The following is a 23,820-nucleotide window of genomic DNA, read 5'->3' on the forward strand; positions in this document are numbered from 1 at the left end:
ATAGGTCTTATATGTATAATTCAGTAGTGGGGATGACCTATGAGGGGAAGGGAAAAAATGGAGTGAGGGTGACAGTTTAGTGATAAAGTGCTGTACAAAAATACCATCAAAACTAAATTTTGTAGCTCTGTACTGCAGTTTTTCCTTTATTAGGGCTCGAGCACCTAGCGGTTCACTCACACTCTCCATTCAAATATATGAGTATTTTTCTGTGTCCAGCTGCAGTTACTTATTGTCTCTACACACTTGACAGTACACATGTCAATCAAACTTTGACCAGGTCATGTGGGTTAAAAGTCTTTACTTTTCTAAAAATAGACTTGATGAAAATTAGGAAATTAATTTGTTTTGCACACAAACTCATCAAGAGTTTTCAATTTACTAATTGAAATTCAAGTGAATGGGCCCAAAACTTGCATGATTTTGATGACACAGGTGTGAGTAAGGCAGACATGTCTCACCCTGCAGAAAATTCTCATCCTGACACCATTGAGATTTGATGTTTCACCATGACAGAGGAAGTTGCTATAACTTTATTGTAAATGCTCCAGTTGCACCAAACTTTACATGTTTGATAAGAATCCCGGCCTGAACACGTCTACATGACAATATTCCATTAGTGATGCTAACTGGCTGAATAGCGCCCCCTATGAAATTTCAGCGAAGCAGCCCCAGCAGCAGGCAAAATAGTGGACAAAGGAAGTGATGTTTATCTCCTTCTTGCACTGTCTGAAAACAGCCGGGTCTGAAGACATCTACATGCCCGTCACAGAAGCCCTTCGACTGCACCGCAGCCCACTGCGAGGGCCCGTTCATCGCTAATTGCAGCTTTAATCTTTCTTTTCTTTTTCTTTTTCTTTTCAGAACACAACATGGCCAGCATCACACACAGCCATGTAGCCATGATTAACAATTTCCTGACCCTTCCTCCCTGACGACCTATGAACTTGCGCAAGGTCGTGAACGATGATTGGTTGGGCTCATACTCGTAGTGTTGCCAGTCTCCCGACCAAGACACAGCAAGAATTAATGGCACTGTGATTGCCTAATCTGACATGGTGACCATCCTGAAAGACAAAAATATGGTGTAGTGTGATCTCGTCATTAGCAACAACCTGAGCGACCAAGGCTACAGAACTGACGGCCGTTTGTGAGCATGTGTGACGAGCTGACGTCAGCTTGTCAGCAAGGTAGAAAAAACTCTCACAAGCAGGTTGAAACCCTGACTTTTGACTTGCAGGCAGCATTTCAACACGTGTTCACCTCGAATTTTTGAATTTTGACCATGTTTAACATCTGACATCAGAACAGGATACAAATCACACAAAATCAACAAAAGCAGAAGAAGTCAGCTGCTGGTTTTCAGCCGTCCATAAATCCTCCCCGAACAAGCAAGCACACGTTCAGCGAAAACTCCATAGTTTTCTTCAATTTTTTTATTATTGTTTTTTTTTTTTTTTACATGAAGCACCATTGGTCGGTTTGATAAACAGACAGTGATATTCCACTTCCAAACAGCGAGACAGACGTGACACAGACTTAAAAGCCTCGAGACATTTCAGACCTTTTAAGGTTCAAACTGGAGCTCGCCACTGGAGCCACTTCAAGCATGTGTTTATATTTGTGGAATAAATCAGAGACTGAACAGACAGAAGAAATTACACATTCATACCCTCCCCCCCCTCCCAATCCAATCCCCCACCCCCTACCCACCCCCCTCCCCCAACCAAGACAAGCGATGATCTGTCCCTCTCAAAAATTGTCCTCAATGTGCCCGCAGCAGCTCGAGTTGAGTCGGATCCTTAAATATGATATGAAAAGACAATTCTGGGTCGTATTTTAAAGTATATTTTATTCAATAGGTTCTTGCTTAGATGTGAGGACGGAAGCTGCAGCTCAGCAACAGTAAATAAAAGTACAGACAAATCCATCAGCTTTTAAACAAATCCAAAGCCGGAGCACAACCTTAAGACGGGACTCTTGAAGCCTCGTTTCCTGTGTTTCTAATGTGAATTATTTTGTTTTAATGACCTGAGTGAATGAACTTCTGTGCAGCTAAAAAAAATGAAGCAGTACATGTTTTTTTAAAGGCTGACTCAATGTGGACTCAATGTTTTTCATGTAAGATCATTTGGGGGAAAAAAGAGCCCAACAAAGAGGGGCTGTATTTAATAATGAACACATTTTTGGGGAAGATAAGTACAATTTTTAGGGTCTGGTGGTTTGTTTAAAACCCATAATGTTAAACAACGTGTGTACGTGATGTCAAGTGTCTGAATTACAATTTATTTCTAAACACGGGAGCTGATGAACTCAGCAGTTTGGTTTCCACTGGTTGTGATCATGAGAGAACAGTTTCATATTTTTTAAAAAAAACAAATAATTATATCATTATCTCTGGAAAAAAAACCTAAATAAACATAAAAAATATCATTTGAAATCCTGAGCAGGCTGCAACTTATGATCATTTACATTATTGATTAATCTGTTGATTATTTTCTCTATTAATTGATTAGTTTTGGTTTCTAAAATATCAGAAAATGGTGACAAATGTCAATCACAGTTTCCCAAAGATGACGTCAACTTCAAATGTTTTGTTTTGTCCACAACTCAAAAATATTCAGTTTACTGTCATAGAGACCAAAGAAACCAGAAAATATTCACATTTAAGAAGCTGCAATCAGAAATGTTCCTCTGACTCAAAAAAATGACTCAAAACGATGAATCAATTATCAGAACAGTTGTCGATTAATTTAATAATTGGCAACTAATCGATTAATTGACTAATCGTTGCAGCTCTAAATTCTAAGATTTACATATTTGCAACTGAATGACTTCAACTTGTACCTTTACCTGTGAGGATCAGCAGAGTTACACTCGCTTCCACATCCAGCCACTGTTTGTTTTACAGCAGCTGAATGAATAAACAGCCAAATGTGACATGTTGTGGATACCAAGCTCATTTACAAAAACACACTTGAATTTTACCAAACCTGATGTGATTCCTTCATACATTCATTTTTGAGTCTCAACAAACTCCTCCGACCGCAACGGCTTCATTAAAAATAGCACCTGAAAGGAAAAAAGTATCCTGATAGAAGTGTGTAACAGCTCTGGAGTCTCTGATGAGCGTCAGTCAGGTGGAATCAACGTCCAACAGTTTGAGTTTTCTATTGTAAAATGTCAGTGAAGGTTTTTAAAAAAGAGCTCTAAAAACAAAAGGTGCTCTCTGGGAAACAAAACACGCGTGTTCAAGAAAAAAAACTAAACAAACTCAACTCTTTCTCAAAGCCTTTTAATTAATCTCACACTGCTGGGACAGTTTAAACTGGCCTGAAGGCCTTTTGTTTTGCAGAAACTAGTGAACAGTTTAACTGTCCCAGAACAGACTCAACACTTTGTGTTTGTGTTTTTCCTTGAAGATGCGTGTTTTTCTTATGTTTTCCTGATACATGTATGGTGAAGAGTGGCGGTTTTCTCCAAAAAATAAAAAAATTAAAAAAACAAATCCAGCGGTATCCTTCTCATCGGCTCTCCGTCACACAGAGGTTTTCACACTCCTCCTGCGTCTTGAAGCGGTTGTTGTTGCCGCCGCAGCCGCCGTACCAGAAACGGGAACATTCGCTCTGTACGGTGTCGAAGAACCACATCATGGTGTAGTTCTGGCAGTTGCCGGGGTCCTGGCCGAGGAAACAGGATTCTGGATGAAGACAGGAACGAGAGACTCGTTTATTGAGAATTTCTTGGTGATGAAGTCTGAATTTAAGAATCCAAACTGGGTGTTTTGCTTGTTTTACCCAGTTGGCCTCTTTCCTGCTTAACATTTCCCAATCATCATCCATTGTTTGCTCCCAGGCAACTATTTGTTTTGTTTTGTCATTTGTGTGGAAATCATCAATCAAAACTGAACTGCAAAGAAATAATGAATAACAAATATCCATCGCCAGCTGAGGTTTGTGGTCGACTACATGTTATTCTCAACAGCTACATTAGATCCTCTTTGGGGATCTCCAGGTGTTTGTAGGCCTGATGGGATATGTTATCCGTCATTAAGAAACACACAGAACAAGTCAGTCAGAGATGTGTTGGATTTGAACCCAAGAAAAAAATTGGAAAAAGCTGGTTACATCTCAGCTGGTTACTTTTGAAGGACAGAGACACATGATCACAACTCTGTGTGCTTCATAACATCTGTAACAACAGACTTTCTCAAAGACGGCTTTCATAGTTTTGGGGGAACTCATGTCCAGGAGACCAGAGCTCATATAGTCTCGCTAACTTGTGTTCAGGTGGAGTTAAAAGTCGTCTGTCTTAAGGTTTTCCATCCACCTGTTTTTATTCATATTTTCAATTTGTGCATACACCTGAAATTCAGAAGAATCTCTAAATATCTTTAATATTGTATCTTCTTGTCTGAGGTGTAACAGTAGTTGTGTGGTTAAAAATCAAAAGTATGTATGTAATGTTCCTCAAATGAATACATGAAACAGACAGAAATGTCGTATTTCCATCATGTTTTCCATCGTTTGAGCTTTGACTGTCGCTCTTTTATTGATGTCATCACATTGTGTCTCCTTCTGCAACAGTTTAATGGTTGGAATTAGTGCCGCAAGCTGTTTATACATTTGCATGGATTATTTCAAAATTTATTTGCTAATTTTCTGGAAACGTGTTTAACATCTGCACTAAATTTGGATGGAAACTTGGCTATTGAGAGAGAAGAAGGAAATAAGGCATATTGTTTAAATATAGGGATAAAGGCGCATATTTTCAAACCGTCTCTCGACAGTCATAGTGTTGCATAGTGTATAAAAAGTGACAGAAATGGTCGTTAAGAATGAAAAAAGTGAGCTGAGAGAGAAGTTCAAACCCTATTTATGTTCTGTGAAGTGGGTGTGAATGTTGGATCAGTTATAAAAAGCTATTTGACCATCCAACGAGCAGCTCTGAGGAAGAGTTCTGGCAGTTTAAGTCAGACTTGAAGTCTAAGTTCACTTTCATGTAAATGAACTGAAACCAACGGCTGCCCAGAAGGAAGGAAATCAATCTAATAATGGAAAGGATGATATAGAAAATGCTCAACAAGACTGTGACAAATACATTCTGTATAGTGAATTAGCTCCTCCATGGAGCCATGCAGAGTTCAGGAGTGTTTCCTCTTATATACAGTACTGTAAATAATAAAGGTTTTTGAATAAAGAACAAGAGATCATCAGAACCATTTGTCTATAATATATATATTTTGTATGGTGAGTTCTGTGTGTGTGTGTGGTTTTTTTGTTTTTTTTTAGCTTTGTACTGTTTGTCGTTGTGCTGTTGTATGTTTTGATTGTGGGGGACTACGGATGCAAATTAGCTTCAAGCTAACTCCGGTGCAGTGCATCATTTATGTTTTAAAACTGCACACTGTCCCAATCAATAAATCAAGTGGTGAATCTTTACCTCTGGAGTTGAAGCTGGTCGGCTGCGGCCTCGGCAGGGTGTTCAGATCTGTCAGAGACGACACAGTCAGCCAGAAGCTACAGGTTTTTAATCAACAACATTATCATCATCATCATCATCATCATCATCATCACTGCAGCGTTACTGGGTGTCCTATTATCCTGGAGAAATCGGTTAAGCTGCTGTTTGTGGTGAAGCAGCTTCATAAAAGAAGTTTACATCATCACACACTGAGTTTAAACTGAATTAAATAAAAGCAGGAACTGAACTAACAACAATTATTAGCCTATAAAATGTAATGGGTCATGGTGCAGTGACCAGAACATGTAAAACTCCCCATGAATGTGTTTCTGAGGCATTTTAAAGTGTCTGAGGTTGAAGTTTCAATTATATATCATTAATGTAGTAAAAAAAGAAACCTCTAATAAGGTTAAGTAATATCTGACAGGCCAGCCCTCTATAATATTTAAAATGGTAAAAGCTTAATTACAGGCAAATACCCTAAAATCTGGCATTTTTTTGTATATTGGCGTGTAATGAGAAGAACTGCCTCTAGGGGATGCTAGCAGGGTTTTACACTTTTATTACCTTTGTGTACCAGTTATTAATCGACACTTCACGTGTTTCCATCCACCTGTTTCTATTCACATTTTTCAATTTGTGCACAAAAAATGTAGAAAAAATCTCTAAATATCTTTCATATTGTATCTTCTTGTCTGAGAACAGCAGCTGTGTGGATAAAAAATCAAATGTAAACAGACTGAATAAATAAATGATGAGGGACATGAATCATGTGACTTAAACGTCACTGATGAGCTGAAAACGTCAGATCTGTGTGACTTGATGAGGAGGAGACTGTGACCTTCCTCACATCAATACATGAAACTAACAGAAATATCATATTTCCATCATGTTTTCCATCGTTTGAGCTTTGACTGTCGCTCTTTTAATGACGTCATCTCGTCGTGTCTTCTTCTTCTGCAACAGTTTAATGACACCGACTGTTTGTCTGCTAATATTCACACAACAATAAAATTTGCATTACATTTGGATGGAAACCTGACAACTGTAAACCAGCTAGTAACTGTACAAGAAGAAGTCTTAAACTGTAAAGCTGCTGTGTATTAGATATGTTTTAATACTTGAAAAAAAAGTTTTAAAACCTATTTACAGAATCTACTTTTTGACGTCCAGAGCTCTTGTTGTTTTTTTGTTTTATTTTACCTTTAACCATGTAAACCGAATTTTTCTTTTCTTGTTTTTGTGTGTTACCTTTTGTTAATTTCTGCTTTTATAATTATTTTGTCCCTGATCTCAGTTTTATTAGTTCAGTGCTTGTGATATTATGACCCTGTACAGTGGATCGAGCTACAACAGAAAGCATTTCACTGCTGTTATTTACAGAATGTATTTGATGTGTATGTGACAAATATTGATATTGAGATGAAGAAAATAAAGAGCTACTGTATGTTATGAGACATTATAAAAGAGACAAGACACAAACATTCAACCTGACCAAGAATTAAAGTGTCAGTAAAGGACATTAAACATGAAAGGTAGGCAGTCCACAGACAGAGACTGCTTCGCTTTGTGGTCTGGTGTGCAGTCAGGACTTACTATGTGTGCCACATGTCCGGAAACATTCATTTTCCGTTCTAAAGCGGTTGGCGTTACCACCGCAACCGCCATACCAGAAGGGAGAACATGCACCGATGGCTTTGTCATAGAACCAACGTTGGACATAGTCTGTACACGGGATGCCAGTATCAACATCCAGCTGACACGGGGCTGAAAGCAGAACACACACATTTACTACAACCACTAACAAGAACAATCCTCCAGGGCAGCGGCTCTGCAACAGCTTTATTGGTTGTTTTAATGAAACTCGTACGTGTGAAATTAATCAAAAAGTGACGTCCCGTCCACTGGGAGTCTGTGTTTTAAAACTGAGAGTCTGTCAGATGTAAATGATGTTGAGAACCGCTGCATCAGGAGAACACATGCATCCTGTAGACACGATCTCATCTCAAACATGTTCCAGGTTTAGTTCATTCAGTGTAGAAGAAGTGTTAATACAAAAAACAAAGGTGACAAACAACGTAAAAGATGTGATTAAAAGTTTGTGCAGTTCAGACACAGTTATGAAGCATGCGTTCAGCTAACAGGAAGTTATGCTGTTAGAGAATTACTTTAGGAGGGAAAACTAAATACTGAAGCTTAAAGCAGCTTTTTCCTGTCACATTTTTGTCCCCAATATGCTGAGGAGACTTTAAGAAGAGTTAAATCATCAGTATGTTGTTCTGTCTGTCCAGCACTGTTATATTGTTTAGAATAATGACCTCTGCAGCCTCTCTGGATCACTAGCAAGACTTTCAGGCCTCTAATCTCTGCTGGTGCAACAGTATCACCAGGATATTTCCATTTATTGCTAGATTTTGTCTTTTTTGTGATTTTGTTTTTTTTGTTGTTGTTTTTTTTTTTTTTTACATCTTTTGAATGTTTCTGCTTAAGTCTGTACATACAGTATTTATAACTGTAGTGCTGTCTATTAAACCATATGATCTGTAGAAACATCTGTGAAGGTGTTTGGTGCAGTTATGAACTCACTGAGAATCATCACCATTTCTGCAGCTCTTTGCCGCTTTCATCCTCTATCAGCTCATTGTTTCTGGTTCTCCGCCTGCACACAGACTGTCTCTCCTGCTGAGTCTCATGGCTCTCAAAACCCAGAATAACAATATGAGTGAATGTTAAGGCTGCATAATTTCAGCCTTCCAGTGCTGTCCTGACACCCCGTCCAACCTTCAGTGAATTTACATTCACTTCAGTATCCAAGTTACAGCTGGTTTTCTCCAGTCAGCTGATTTCTTAACTGTCATATAAACACCTAGATTTCTCCTGGAGAACAAAGATTCCTCCACCATATATACACATTACCTGGTTTATAATCATTTTACAAGTAGTTATTAGTAGCAGTAGTTCTTTACTGCTCTATTGCTTTTTGCTATTTTTAGGGACTGAGCCCAATAGGCAGAGAACTACTGTAAAACAGTAGTCCTCGCCTAAGGGCGAGCACCCTATTGTTTTTCGTGTGTTTGTTTGTTTCTTTCTTTATTATTACGCCACTTCAGACCTAAATTTGACCCCCTAAACATGCTCAAAAACTCACCAAATTTGGCACACATATCAGGTCTGGTGAAAAATTTGATAAAATGTAAAAATTAATCCCCAAAGTGCCAAAATGTGCTCTCTAGCGCCACCTATGTAACTAAAATGGCCACCACAGCCCGTAGGAATGTCATAGAGAGATCAAACCAAAACTCAATTATTCGTCTCATGAAGACTTACAAATCATACACTGACACCCCTGACCTAAATCTAACAGGAAGTCTGCAATTAGCCTTTCAAAGTAAGACTTTGCCCCAATTTTGGCCCCTGAACAAATGCTATCTCCTCCGAGGGCGTTAATGGCATCGGCTTCAAACTTTAATAGATGACTTAATAACACTATGCTGAAAAAAAGTTGTTAAAAACTTTGTAATTACTCGAACGATTTGGATTTTATAAGCCCTCAAAGTTGCAGTGCCACATCACCCTTACAATGTAAAACAATGGGGAGGCATGAACTTTGTGTCAAACAGAGGCATCTGACGTGTAAACTATAAGTCTGATCACTTTCAAACCTGTATCAATGGATTCGCCGCGAAATTTCCTACTAAAATATGATTTTTAATGTAAGATTTGGCCAAAGTAATGGGATTTATGAGGAGATTTCACAAGAAGCGTACTCTAAAATCCTCCTCTCCAACTGCTCCTGGTGATGTCACTCCCTCAGTGCTGTGAAACATTCCGCAATACACACTCATTATAAAATCACAGGAGGAGCAAGAAAAGACTTTAAAACTCACACTCTAATATCTCAAAAATAATAAAAGATAGAAAAAACATGTAAATTCAAGATTTGTAGGTCAAAGTCTCATGACTCATTTAAAGTTCAAATGAAGTTTGTATCTAAAACTATGTGGAAGCAGTAAATGTTCAAAAAGGTGTGGGTTCACTCACACTTTCCATTCAAATATATGAGTATTTTTCTGTGTCCAGCTGCAGTTACTTATTGTCTCTACACACCTGACAGTACACATGTCAATCAAACTTTCAAAATAAAAGCACACCACACTTGTAAGAAATATCCTTCATTTTTAAAAAGCAAAATGATCTGATCCCGACGGGCCAGAGTGCAAGGTCCCGACCAACGCTGCTTGGAGCTTTAATAATTACTTATTTTTCCTTATTATTGCTTACTGCATTGTCCAGGAGCTGAAACCGAACATTTTTACTCTCTTCTACTTGTGTAATGAGATGTAACAATTAAGAATCTTGAAGTATGAAAGGAGAAGCAGAGAGGCGTCCTCGTATTTAAAATGATTTCATCCAAAATCCAACTGATTCTGAAACACAATGACAATAGTGGCAGCCTCTAAAAGATGAAATGAATTGGTTTCAAATAATTCTAAAATCTGATCATTGTTAGGAAAGATGATCTGCTGCATGTGAATGTGGATTTACAACCCACATGTGACCTGACAGACTCGTTCTCGACCCTACAGGTTAAACAACAACCAAAGCAGGTTTACGGATGAGAGAAGACACATCTTCAACAATCTAAAGCAAGTCCAGTTATCTTTGACTTTACTATTCTATATTTATATTTGGGGTGTTTTATATGTATATATAAAGAGAAGGTTTGTTTTTCTCTCCTAATTTGGCACACGTAACACACAATCTGTGACAACGACAGCCTGCTCCAAGTTTACGCTGCTGACTGCACTACAGTAGATTAGAGGCCTTAGTCATCTTTTGTATAAGTCATGAAAAAATAATTCTGCATCAAATCTACAATTTTTGTAGATGCAGCACACACAACAGAGCTGGAGCAAACTGTCCCCTAAAAACTCATTAGTATTATTAATCTGCATGAAGATGGGTGGATTATGTATTATTTATGAGTTTACCTAAAGATAATGGCTCTCATCAACAGCTGCTGACAGAGTGTGTGTATTTGTGTATAAAGTGGTGTGTGTGCTACCGTCGACAGTAGTTTCTGAAGGGAAAGCCTTTTCGTCCCCTCTGGTCAGAGTATCCAAGATGTCCACCTGCTCTGTCGGATTCTCGTAGATGTCCACCTGCTCTGTCGGAATCTTGATGATGTCCACCTGCTCTGTCGGAGTCTCGTGGATGTCCACCTGCTCTGTCGGAGTCTCGTGGATGTCCACCTGCTCTGTCGGAGTCTCGTGGATGTCCACCTGCTCCGTCTCAGTCTCGTAGATGTCCACCTGCTCTGTCGGAGTCTCGTAGATGTCCACCTGCTCCGTCGGAGCCTCGGTGATGTCTACCTGCTCCGTCTGAGTCTCGGTGACGTCTACCTGCTCCGTCTGACTCACGACTCCCGTCTGCTCCTGGAACCTCTCCTCCACCTCCTCCGTGAACAACTCCTCCTCCACCGTCTGCTGCCTGGACGCACAGCGGCCAAAATACAATCAGTTATCATTATATTACTGTCATACTATTACAGTCCTGCTGCATTATTTCTGCTCAGCTGTGCTGGATTCTAAATCTTCCCTCTGATATAACCAAAACTGTATATTTCATTTCTGCACACAAAGGCTGCAACTATTGATTATTTTCATACTTGTTCTGCCCATAAAATTCCTCTAACAGTTCCTCAGAGCCTTAGTTGATGTTTTGTAATTGTTTTTTTTTCATTCGACCAACAGTCCGAACCCAAAGATATTTAGTTTTTTCTGTCATAAGACTAAATAACCTTCAAAATAATCACATTTGAGAAGGTGAAACCAGTTAATGTTTGGCATTTTTTCCAAAAAAATTACTTCATCAATTATCAACATAGTTAAATAATAAAATAATAGTAAATAATATCATGGTAGTATGTAATTCTGTGTGAGTTACCCGTCGATGATAAACGTTTCTCTCTGTTGTTCTGTCAGCTGGCTGCAGGTCCGTTGTAAAGAAGGAGGAGGATACGCGTTCATTCCCTCTGAAATAAGCACACAACACAAAAATACATTCATGCAGTGTCGAAAGATCATTTACTTTACTAAAAGTAGCAACACCACAATGTAAAAATACTCCATTACAAGTAGAAGTCCTGCTTTTTAAATCATTCCTGGGTATTAGAATTAAAAATACTCATAAGGCAAAAAAATAGAAATTAAATGATGGATTTATGTGTAAGCAGTATTTTTTATGTTGTAGCTGGTCAAAGTGGAGCTAATTTTAACTACTTTATATTTTTCAGGGTAGTTTTAATCTGTAACAATGCATCACACTTTACAAGCTGATGAAGTAACTGTAGTTGTCAAATAAATGTAGTGAAGCAAAAGTACAATATTTCCTTCTGAAAGTAGTGAAGTTGAAGCGTAAACTAATATAAAACTAAAGCACTCAAGTTAAGTACAAATACCTCAAAATTCTACTTAAGTACAGTAAGTAATAGAGTAAAAGCAATTTCCACCACTGCATTCATGTTTATTGTTGCTTAGAAACAATATGAAGAAAGACGTTCTGTGATTTTTGGTCACATTTTATCTTGTATTTAGAAAATGCAAAATGCAAAAATAGAATAGATGTTGAGAGTAGAGTAATAGACTTTTGGTAAAGACATTATTTTGGCTTGTTGTATATAATTTAAGTGCTGTTTTTGTTTTTATTTGTTTTGTTTTCATGTTTGTTTCTATGTTTGGTTGTTTGTTTGTGGCCTGGGGGGGGATGATGAAATATATGGGCTGCATTGCTTATAGTATCCACAGTTTGAGGAAATGGAAAATAATAATAAAATATATATTGAAAAAAAAGAAACAATATGTATAAATGTATTAACTAACTTCCTTGTGAACTGGATGATATCTGGAGACAGAAAACTTTGCAGAAACTTAAAGACAACCTGTGATTTTATGACTGTAACCGTCTGCTCTTACTGTTGAGGGCGGAGAGGAAGACTCTGAAGAAGCGCTGGGTGTAGCCCTGCTCGTCGGCCTTCAGCTGCCCAACATGGACCAAGTGCTGCGGTAAAGGGAAACTGGCCAGCTCCTCCACTTGCGTCCGGTTGTAGCGGTCGCCCACCGTCACCACAAACATGGCCACCCCCTCACACTTGGCCTTCTGGGAGATGTAGTGCAGCTTTGCCTGATCCTTGTAACCCGTCTGGGTGCCCACCACGGTAAGCATTACCTTCTTCCTGCGGGGCGCTTTGCTCTTCAGCAGCACCTCCCTCAGGGAGTACTCCAGCGTTCGTCCCAGTGCCGAGTAGCCGCCCTGCTGGTGCATGTTCTGGACCAGGTGTGTCTTCATCAGCTGGTCGTCCCTGTACTGCTGCAGGCCAAACTCCACCTTAGCCTGAGCGCCGCTCTGCTGGACTACAGCTACTCGGGCCTGGTTGCCGGGCCGCGAGGGCTGCGGACTCACAGCCAGCTGCTCCACCACAGAGCCCAACAGCTGCTGGATGCCTGCGTACTCGTCAGCCTGCACCAGCCTGGAGCTGTCCGCCACCATCACCAGGTCCACATTCACCTCCTGAGGCCGCATTGGTTCCTGGATGGAGGCACACTCCTCTGTACGTCTGCAGGGGTCTGAAGAAACAAGAAACTGTTATCATCCAGAAACCTACCAAACAGTTAAAATATTCAATCCAACTTGCATTTATGCAGGTGAAGTGGATATCTGCCACATTTACAGTCTTTTTAGCATCAAATGTATACAATTTGAAATTATTAATTAAGTTTTAGCTAAACTCTCTTCCTGTCCACAGAGAATAGATTAGCTTCCTCTCTACTGTCGCTGCAGCAGTGACAGTGTTTGCTGCAGGTCTGATGCTGCTGACTGAAACTTCACAGAAAAGGATGAAACAGCTTCCTGCAGCACAATCCAATGCCGCACCAGTTTCACTTGGAGTTTATAGAAGTGGGACGTCTCCCGACAGCCGCAAACACATACAAAAACATTTTACAAGTAATATAACTAGACTTTTAAAAACCTTCCAAGGTCTTTTCTTGGGGAAACTAAACTGAATACTTACATATGGTGGCTTTTAGTTTAAATAAATCTATAAAACTATATTGTTACTAGAATGTTTTTGACTGCATAATTTATATAAATATAAATCCAAGCACAAGCCTCACTGCTTACCGTAACATATAGCACAGTTCTTGGCCTTCCTCAGGTCAGCATCCATGTCCCTCCCCAGCAATATGAAGATGGAGTTTCCTGTTTCGTCCACCTGGGATGGCACAGCAGTTGTCATTTTTCACAGTGTCGGTACAATCACATAAAGCCACAAGATAAAAATCTCCAGGCTCAAACATGTTTACTCTGTGTGCTCTCTTAAGTAATGATGACGTGATTCTTGGCTTTAGTTATGTCTTCCAGGCACAGCTGCAGCCTCTTAATGCTGGAGACAAATTTCTGGCAGCGGGCGGTGAATGTAATCTTACCTGTAAAAGGGGACTGTAAGCGCAAAGAGAGTTGGAATGAAGTCATGTGTTTGAGAGCCAAACAAGAAACCTTCTTGACTGAAAAATGAGCTGCACAGATGTTCAGTGTGGGTGTCTGAGCTCTGGTGAGAGCAGTACCATCTGGCTCACTGGATTGACAAACACTGAGACTGACTGCAGTGTCAAAGCGTTAATGACAATCTGTTTGCTGTCTGTCAGACTCGTGATGAGCCTTGAAGACCTGTGTTTGTATTTACTGTCATCATAAAGAGCTGGATCATCACACTCCTCCAATCACACCTGAAAAACCTAGATCCAGATGTTCTCCTGAAGATGATCTCAGCAGCTGACTGACTTTTGCTTGAGGAAATTTGGGCTCAAGTCAGCAGTGAGTTTGGTCATCTCTCTATTAAAAACACATCAGTGAGCCACATCGCTACACTGGGTGACATGTTCCTTCATCACGAAGAGTTTGGTCACGGTAGTTTGCTTAGAAACAGCTTCAAAGACTTATAACAGCATCATGTTTTTAGTCTCCAGAGAGTAGTTCTGTGTAAGGAAGACATCACTGAGCATGCGCTTACAGCTTCACTAGCTTGTTGTGCTACAGATCACAACCTTGTGACTTTGTGCTACATTATAAATTTCTCAAATTGCTTCAGTTCAAAGTCCAGAGGTTGTGATATGTAGCACAACAAGCTAGTGAAGCTGTAAACAGAACTGCATTCCCGCACATGTTCAGTGGTGTCTGCCTTACACAGAACTACTCTCTGGAGACTTAAAACACTCAGTGACGTGTTTTTGGACAACAGTGGAGGTCTACAGCACAGATAAATAAGATTTATCAGACTTTGTTCCTTCCTTTGATCAAGTGTCAGGTCCGACACTATGTCACCCATATTTGTTTACTTCTTTTACTGATGAATCTAATTTGGTTATATATTATCAAGGTAACGTTAGCTTTGTCAGCTGTGCAGTTAACTACAGTGCAGTTCCACCAGAGAGTGCAAATATTAAGGAACAGCTGATGTTTACATAAGAACTATTTTTTTCGTTTGGAAGAAAGCAGGGAGTTTATATGACTCGTCCAAAAAATGGCCACATGTGGATGTGGAGTGAAAAGCCAGCCGTCATAGAGAAGGGAAGATGCAATAATTGTTAAATACGGGGATGATGCTGCACATTTTCAGACATTCTCTCCTAGAAGACATTAATAGTTTTGCATGAAAATTGGCAGAAATAGTTGTGTGAAGAATGTTAAAGAGATCTTCAGAAAGTAGTTCAGTGTCTCTTCTCTCCCCCGCACTGCTGGCTAATCACTGGATGAAGTGGTTGTGAATGTCGGATTTTTGGTTTTGGAAAGTTTTCAAAGCTATTCGACCATCCAACAAGCGGTTCTGACAGAGTATACTGGCTGATTAACGCTTGAGACACCTCTGCTGCTGTCCTCACATTTGACTTCTACACTGCTACGAGTTCATGGGACAGTTTGAAGTGATCGTTCATTCTGTTGTTTGGATGTAAAGCTCCTGAGCTCACTGAGCGATCAGAAACGGCTCTCTGTTTATGAATAAACCCACCTCAATCGCTCGTCTAACATCAGGAGCGTTCCCCAGTGAGATGACTGTAGGGGCGATGTTGAGGGCCCGGTACTCCATCACGGCAGTAACAATGTCGGCATTATTCTGTGATGGTCCATTGGAGAAAAACACGGCCACCTTCCTCATCAGAACTCCTGCCCGGGTGCGTTTGAAGACGTTCTGACCCACGAAGCGCATGGCGGATCCCAGGTAGCGCTGGTTGGATGTGCGCTCCAGGGCGATGTTCCTCACAAATTCAATCAGCTGGGTCTTGCGGTGGTAGTCCTGGAAACGGATCAGGTACTTGGTGTTGGCGCTGTATCCCACCACAGCCACACGGGCGCCTGTCGGACAGTTGCTCTCAGCGATGGCGATGTCCTCCAGCAGAGAGAGGAGGGCTTTGCGCTGCCTCTCGAAGGCATTCTGGTTCACGTCCTCCGACATGTCCAGGCCGAACACCAGCTCAGTGGGGTAGGCCGGACACTCTGTCTGACCTGTAAAACAACGAAGAAGAGTTAAAGTACTTGCTTACACATACTGACATATCATCAGCTTTTAAGTTGCTTACTTTACCTTCTTGTCTCCCTCAGGTCCCTCCCGCCTGTTATTCCTGACTTTTAAAGTCAGTCCAGTTTGATAGTTTGACTGAAGCAGCCGGTTATGGTTATTAAGTTGACCGTTACATAATCTGTTTACTAAAGCCATCTTGCCAAAGGAGCTTAAAACTTTTACCAAAAGTCTGTTTCTGATTGTTTCTCACTAATCTTTCTGTTGAGCTGACATCACCAGAATATTTGACTCATATTTCATCACATACAGTGTTCCTCTTGGGGGATGAAAACATGTTTGCAGTGTCTGCAGAATGAAATTCGGCAACAGAAAAACACTTAAGTTTGCGCTTCAGTCCTTTCCAGACATGAGCAATGTACATCCGAACAGAGTCAGCTCTTATTTAGCAGCACGTTAGGTAAATCAGATGAACTGATTTACATCTGCAGTCTCAGTAAATGGTGTTTGTGCTCCTGATGGTAATTGCCACAGGCTTATTAAATATCCCAGTTTATGTTTCTCTGAAGCAGCAACTGTAAATGTCCACTGTCTAGACCATCAAATTATCGAACTGTGCAAAGCAAACTGGACATAAACAACAGACACTAAAGTCTCCTTGGTGTGTGTTCAGACAGAACATGAAGCCAATTTTACATGTGGCACAATTACTTGTTAATGATGCACGGAGACATGAATTCACCCGCGGAGTCATGAATTGAAAATGTTTCTTGAGCAAATAATTTGTGTTGTATGCTGGAGTTTTATGCATTTGCCAACAGACTGGAGGGAAATAACAGAAAGAACTAAAGTCTCTGGTGAGTTCTGAGTTCAGTCAGAAGTTCAGACAGAACGCAAAGTGGCTTCTCGCTTATTATTATTCTTATTTTTAATGTATTAACTTTTGACTGTATGTTGGTAAACCTGCTTATCTTTACTCTACTGCCAGTTAATATTACTGTTTGTTTATCAATTTATCTATGGAGATATTTTTTGGTTTGGGGAATAATGGGTGTTGATAAGTTAAATATGTTCTAAGAAGAGTTTATATCTCAAGAGGACGTTATGTAACTGCCTTTGTCTAAAATCAAGAAACTGGTTTTGAAACAAGATCTGATGTTTGGTGATGATCTCACTCAACAGCAGAAGTTTTGTTGTGGACTCACTGTGTTCTGAGTGAGAAAATGAAGACATACATACCGATGGAACATGCTGTGTGGAGAGAAGAGAATATATATATCATTTAAAGTTGAACTGCAGTTTTTGAAACAATAGATGAGATCAGTGCATTTTGTCTTCTGAACAATGTGACTCTGCTGAAAAAGTTCAGCGTTTCTTCTCCACACTTACCACAGTTGTTCCTGATGTAGGTGATCAGCTGACACTCCTGAGACAACAGAAAACATGCATGTATGTATAAATGCTGTGTGAAAGATTTAATATTTTTCTTTACCGGCGGCAGGTGATGTGAATTTAAGGCGGACTTACGGTCATGCCTTTGCCTCCAGGAGGACCTCTGGGACCCTGGATGGAAGAAAAGGTGACATTACTAACTTGGCCTCTTTCATTCAGTCGATTTTCGATCATTTACCAAAAATTTTCAACAAATCCAAGTTGTCAGACTGTTCACTTTAGTTAGAGGAGGATTTAAGATAGTATATAAAAGTACCAAAGTTAAGGTGGAGCATGAAAATGCCAGAATTATGACGCTTCAGTAATGATTTTTCTGACACATATCTAACATATAACAAGAGATAACTGAATAATTAACTCAGGGAAACAGGATTAGAGCTTCACTGTGTCTTTAAGACCTTCTGTTTATTCTTTTTTTAATTGAGTATTCGTTACATTTACAGCAACATATCAATACAACAAAAAACAAATTCACACTTACCCAAGCAAAAAAAAAAAGTTAAACACAATTACATCATGTAATCACTTTGAAAATCACATGTGTTGCTGTGTTGACGTCTCAGAGTTAAGGTGGAAGGGATTCAAATTTAAAGGATGAATATTGATGATGAAGATAATAAAAACTTCCTCACTCACCCGGTGTCCTGGATATCCCGGATCTCCCGGCACACCCGATTCTCCCGGCAAGCCTGAGTTCCCCTGCAGCCGATCAGAACAGAACACAAAACTCACCGATGAAACAAAAAATGCAGTTATTCATAAAAAAATAATATCACAGGTTTGTTTGTTGTCGCTCACCCCGCGACCTCGGTTCCCTTTACGTCCTGGATGACCTTTGACTCCCTGCAGGCCGTCCTCACCCTGAACACGAGAAAAAAACACTCTTCATTCATCACACAGTAAATTCACAACAGCAAGCATCTCGGTTCTCATAGCTTGACTCCGTCTTATCTTTGGATATCAAAAAATATAAACATAATCACTCAAAGACGCGATTAAATGTAATTTCAACATCTGACCATCCTGACCAGATAAATTATTACATGTGTTGTTTCTCTTATCTCAAGGCTGCAAGAGAATTTGGACAAATGCCAGAAAACACAACATAAATTCAATATGTCATTAATACAGACGTGGCTGAAAATGTTTTTAAATAAAACCTACATTTTCTCTGTATTAAAGTGAAACTGACAGAAGTATATGGTATCCATCATTCTTTTTTTTCATATTGGTACCCTTTACTTAATATTTTGTAGCTCAGCCTTTGGAGGCAATAACTGCAGTCAAGCACTTTCTGTAACTCTGAATATAGTTTCTACTCTTCTTCACCGGTAGTTTGGCCTCTTCTTCAGCAAACTACTCCAGTTCTCTCAGGTTTGATGGGTGTCGTCTCCCAGCTGCAAGTTTCAACTCTTTCCACAGATGTTTAATGGGATTCAGATCAGAACTCATGGCACTCATACCAGTTCAGAACTGTCCAGTGTTTTCTTTTCATTCACTCTTGGCTGCTTATTGATGTATGTTCGGGGTCATTATTCTGCTGGAAGACCCATGACCTACGACTAAGACACAGAAGCAGCAAAGTAACCCCAAAACACCACTGAACCTCCTCCATAGTAGGCATGCTGTTCTTTTCTCTGAAGGCTTGATTTTTTCTTCTGTAAACAGGGTTGGTGTGATTTACTAAAAAGCGCTACTTTAGTTTCATCTGTCTAAAGCACATTCTCTCAGAAGGAGGCTTGTGGCTTGTCAACACGCAAAGGCAAAGTCCAGTCTGGCTTTTTTGTGTCTCCCTCTTAGAAGTGAGGTCTTTCTGGGTCTTTTACCATGGAGTCTGTTTTCATTCAGACAGCAAGGGATGGTGCAACTTGAAACTATTGTACCCTCAACTTGAAGATCAGCTTGGATCTGTGCTGAAGTTTTCCTTGGTTCTTTCTCAACTATTCAAGCGATCCCACTGTTCAATCTCGGGCCAATTTTCCTCTTGTGACCACATCCAGAGACGTTGGCTACAGTTCCATGGGCCTTAAACTTTCTAATAATATTGGCAACAGTGGTCAAAGGAACATCAAGCTCTTTGGAGATGGTCTTGTGACCTTTTCGTTGACCATGCTTGGCTATTACTTTTTTTCTAATATCTTCAGACTCTCTAGTTTTCCTTCTGTTTATCATGTTCAGTGTGATGTACAGTGGCACAAAACAAAAGAGTGAGTAATTCTATCGTTTTAAACTGGATGCATGAGTGATTATAAGATTGAAAACACGTGTGATACTAATTAAATCACAATAGTCTGCTTGAATTATCACAATGAATAAATTATTTCTTGCAACTTCTAAAGGGTACCAATAATTTTGTCCAGGCTGCTTTAGAATGTCTTTGTAGAATAAACATGAATTCAGTTATTTTTTACAACTTTTTTGTTTTGTTCCACAGCAAACCAAACATAGACATGCACTGATAATAAAATATCTTGGTGCAGTATTTTAATAAAATGCAAGGGTACCGATAATTTCAGCCACATCTGTAAATCCTCCCATAAACAGCTCATCTAATGCAGTTCTGTGACTGAAAACAGCCTGAAAAGGCCTAAATTATGTGTCTCCATGAGAATTCGGTGCTGTGTTTCACTTTTCTTCAAACATCCCTTTTTCAAGTTGTAAAATTAATTGACAGGTTAAAACTTCTGCAGCCAAAAGACTGAAGTTCATTTATGTAATTTTATTTTTTCTACACAGTAAATCTGGCCTTCACTCACCACCTTAAAAATGAGTTTCATCCCTATTCTTCATTGTATTTTTTTTTTCCCAAGAATAAATTCTACTTTGAAGTATAGTGCAGTTTATTTTGATTCAGTCTCACACAAACAGTCCTGCTGCTAGAAATACTCACTAAAGCACCACATGTGGATTCATCCGCTGCTGAAAATAGTCCCTGACAAATTTCCTCCTTTTTGTTAAAAACTACAGCGACCAGTTGTTTTATAAAATGATTGAGCCTTCAAGTAGACAATCAAGGGGCTTGGAGCTGAGAGCCACGGACAGAGTAGGTCTGTGATGTCTCTTATTTCTTTTCCTTGCACTTACAGGAATATAGAGTTGTGAAGTGAGGGGATGCGCTGGTTTCTGAAGTGTTTTTCCTCATTCTGTGTTCCCATTTAAATATTTTCTTTAAACAAACACTGCTCCTAGCAACGCATGGGACCTAATTTTAAGCCCTGTGATTGTTGTGTTGTTTCTTGCTGAAATGCATCTGGGACTTGTAGTTAACTTCTTAGCTTAAATTTTTTGATGTCCACAGCCTTGTAGCTTTGAGTTTTTAATCAAAGAACAAGATATTATCTAACACAGTTGTTCATCTGTTGTTTTGATGATTCAGTCAGTAGAGTTTCATGTTGATCCAAGTTGTTGAACAGCTCCAGGTGTGGGTCACTAATGTCTTCTGTGAGAAAAATAAATGACTTTTATTGCAGGAACAAGGAGCGCCTGTTTCACAGCTCTATTGTTTTGATGCTGAAGCCACTGACGCTCCACATCCGTCCTTCTGATTGCTTGTACTGTTGATAATCTTTGATCTACCGGGGAACGCTGCTGTTTGTCGGTGCTTTCACCTCCAGCTGGAGGTTTGGAGCCTACACTGATATCACAGCCAATGTTCCAAACTGAGTCACAGTCCAGACTCATCCATCCTTTCATACTGTAAGGGTTTTATTATCTGCACTGATGTTGGTGAAAATGGATGGACTCACCGGTAAACCAGGGTAACCAGGGAAACCAGGATCTCCCTGTGTAGAGACGGTAAACGGGAACATTTTTATCATTTAAAAATGAACTGTGGTCATAAAAGTATTAAAATCTAACAAAGGACTTTTTAAAAAATGTGTAAGGTGACTCTACCTTGGAACCTTTGGGTCCTGCAGTTCCATAACCGTCTCTACCATCCTGACCCTGAATACACACACACACACACACACACACACACACACACACACAATCATTATCTATTTATACATTAAACAGTTAACATTAAACTGCATATACAAACCAGTGCTGGAATTATTATTCTGGTACTGCTGATCTTGTAAAATAACACTTATTTTTATAGATTAAACAACCCATCAATTTATAAAGTAGTTTACATTTGTTCCACTTCAGCGAGCTACAACATTGAAATGCTGTTTACACGTTTATGCATCAATAATATCATACATTATTTTAAAAACATCAACTCTGACAGGTGTTTTTCTGCTTCGAAATGAGTATTTTTACTTTATATTTGATTTTAGTTTTTACTTTAAAGTTATTCAGTGTAAATGTCGAATGAAAAATAACAATAGATAATGACTTAAAATAAATATTTTTCAGTTCAAGAAAATGTATATAGAGAGAATAATTATACTTCTCTTAGTTAATAGTAAATTATTGGTTTTTTTCGTAAAGTAACTGGAACTGACAGACCTTCTGTTTTTATTGTTTTGAGTAAGAGGAAGATGATATGTATGTGTACGAGGAAATTTAATTGCGTTTGTTTATGAATCACATCTCGTTCTGGAACAGAACAGTTCCAACAAATCAATCAATGAAATTAAATGAATGAAATGAAACGATGATGAACAGTTTAAATCACAAGCAATAAAATACAACCTCACTCAGCGGTTCTACTGTTACAGTTTCACTATGTCTGCTTCATGGTGGCTGATGTCTGAAAACATGTTTACATCAGTTTTCTGACTTTATGGCTCTTTTCTACTTGTGTTACACGTTTTTGCTCAGTCAGGTCTCCTGATGATGACGTCTTTCAAGCAGCTGTAATAATGATCATTTTGGGAAATGAAAGGAAATTAAATGCGTTATCCTGTAATTGCAACTTTTGGCTACAGCGGCCGCTGTTCATAAAAAGTTCCATAGTCTTGCTTTAGGTACATTTTGCTTATTTATGTCTATACTTTTGTTTAAAGGTACCTTGTGGAGTTTCACGACTAATAGTAGTGAAATGTTTTAACAAGGAGGTTGAAACATTTTATTTGTATCGTGCGTGAGGACGAAAATGCAGACGGACACATTTCTGTGGTTTCATGTTTTTTCCACTGATCCAAAAATGTTTGTAAACAATGCACAAATATTTTTGCAAACTGGTTCTGGAAATGTTTAATGAAGGAAATATTTTCAGCACATATAAACAAACTATATATAAACAGAAACTCTACAGGGCTTTAATTAAATATTCAGGACTTTTACATGTAATTTAGTATTTCATAATGTGGTATTACTACTGTACTTTTACTTCAGTTAAGTATCTGAATACTTCTTCCACCCTTGATACAAACACAGCTGATGTTTATGTCTTACCGGCATTCCTATGGGTCCCCGCGATCCAGGAGCACCCTTCACACCTGGTTCTCCTTGTTGACCCTTTAACGACAAACAGAGCAACACGATCATCCAGTTGGAGTAAAAATATTGATTAGTGCAGCTTTAATATTTTCTGGAGATATAAATCGAATGCTCTGTTGATCAGGATTTAAGTGTCTCAGATGATGCTGATGTCATTCACCTTCTGTCCGTTCGGGCCACGGCGTCCGCCTGTTCCCGGGTTTCCAACTGTTCCAGGTCCACCCTGCAGGAAAACCAGAACACTGTTACCGTGTTCATCGCTGTCACACCTAGGGCTGAAACTAATGATTATTTTCATTATTGATTCATTGTTTGGTCTTTAAAATGTCAGGAAGTGGTGAAATATGTCTCCCAGAGTTTCTCAAAGTTAAGATAACGTCCTCAAAGATCCTGTTTTTTTCTGATCAACAGTTGACAACCCAAAGATATTCAGTTTACTGTCATAGAGAACTGAAGAAACCAGAAAATATTCACAGTTGAGAAGCTGGAATCAGAGAATTTTTCTCAAAACAATTAATTGATTATCAAAACGCTGGCTATTAATTTTCTGTCAATTGTCTTATTGTTGCAGCTCTACTCACGTCATGTATACTTTTATTTATTTATGTTTATTTAGCAGGGATAATGCATATTCATAAACATGTCTGTCAATGTACTAGAATTGGTTAAAACTGCATGCTAGTACACCTCAACAAAAAGATTCAGTTTCACCACTTTTCTAAATAAGTGCTTAAAGGATATTAAACTACAGATAACCTTAAGAGTACTCTTTTACTCCTATAACACAGTTGGACTCATGATGGAAATGTGTTTTTTTTTTAAAAAAGGATGAAAATTGATGCACATCCTTCTTCTTTGTCAAAACCTGGTGCCTACATTACCCATAATACAACTCAACCATGGACAGCTCCTCCTGGATACAGACAAGACTTTATACTACT

General features: G+C 39.2%; 1 protein-coding gene across 7 annotated transcripts in view; it reads right to left on the reverse strand.

The window, feature by feature from the left end:
• Positions 1 to 1,832: 1,832 nt before the first annotated feature.
• col6a4a (collagen, type VI, alpha 4a) overlaps positions 1,833 to 23,820 on the reverse strand; it is an 81,852-nt gene continuing 59,864 nt past the window's right edge. For 3 of the 7 annotated variants that reach the window (XM_044358946.1, XM_044358951.1, XM_044358945.1), the window contains 17 exons: positions 23,040 to 23,102; positions 22,835 to 22,897; positions 21,383 to 21,433; positions 21,235 to 21,270; positions 18,287 to 18,349; positions 18,125 to 18,187; positions 17,564 to 17,599; positions 17,426 to 17,462; positions 17,276 to 17,287; positions 15,530 to 16,023; positions 13,645 to 13,735; positions 12,438 to 13,088; positions 11,410 to 11,497; positions 10,529 to 10,953; positions 7,060 to 7,230; positions 5,443 to 5,490; positions 1,833 to 3,700 (listed from right to left, as the gene is read on the reverse strand). In XM_044358946.1, the coding sequence (XP_044214881.1) occupies positions 3,525 to 3,700; positions 5,443 to 5,490; positions 7,060 to 7,230; positions 10,529 to 10,953; positions 11,410 to 11,497; positions 12,438 to 13,088; positions 13,645 to 13,735; positions 15,530 to 16,023; positions 17,276 to 17,287; positions 17,426 to 17,462; positions 17,564 to 17,599; positions 18,125 to 18,187; positions 18,287 to 18,349; positions 21,235 to 21,270; positions 21,383 to 21,433; positions 22,835 to 22,897; positions 23,040 to 23,102 (2,568 nt within the window). In that variant the 3' untranslated portion in view covers positions 1,833 to 3,524. The remainder of the gene's footprint in view (positions 3,701 to 5,442; positions 5,491 to 7,059; positions 7,231 to 10,528; positions 10,954 to 11,409; positions 11,498 to 12,437; positions 13,089 to 13,644; positions 13,736 to 15,529; positions 16,024 to 17,275; positions 17,288 to 17,425; positions 17,463 to 17,563; positions 17,600 to 18,124; positions 18,188 to 18,286; positions 18,350 to 21,234; positions 21,271 to 21,382; positions 21,434 to 22,834; positions 22,898 to 23,039; positions 23,103 to 23,820) is intronic. The other 4 variants (XM_044358948.1, XM_044358947.1, XM_044358950.1 and 1 more) reach the window with 4 other exon arrangements.

This window comes from Thunnus albacares, chromosome 8 (assembly GCF_914725855.1).
Source record: "Thunnus albacares chromosome 8, fThuAlb1.1, whole genome shotgun sequence".
Lineage (NCBI taxonomy): Eukaryota > Metazoa > Chordata > Actinopteri > Scombriformes > Scombridae > Thunnus > Thunnus albacares.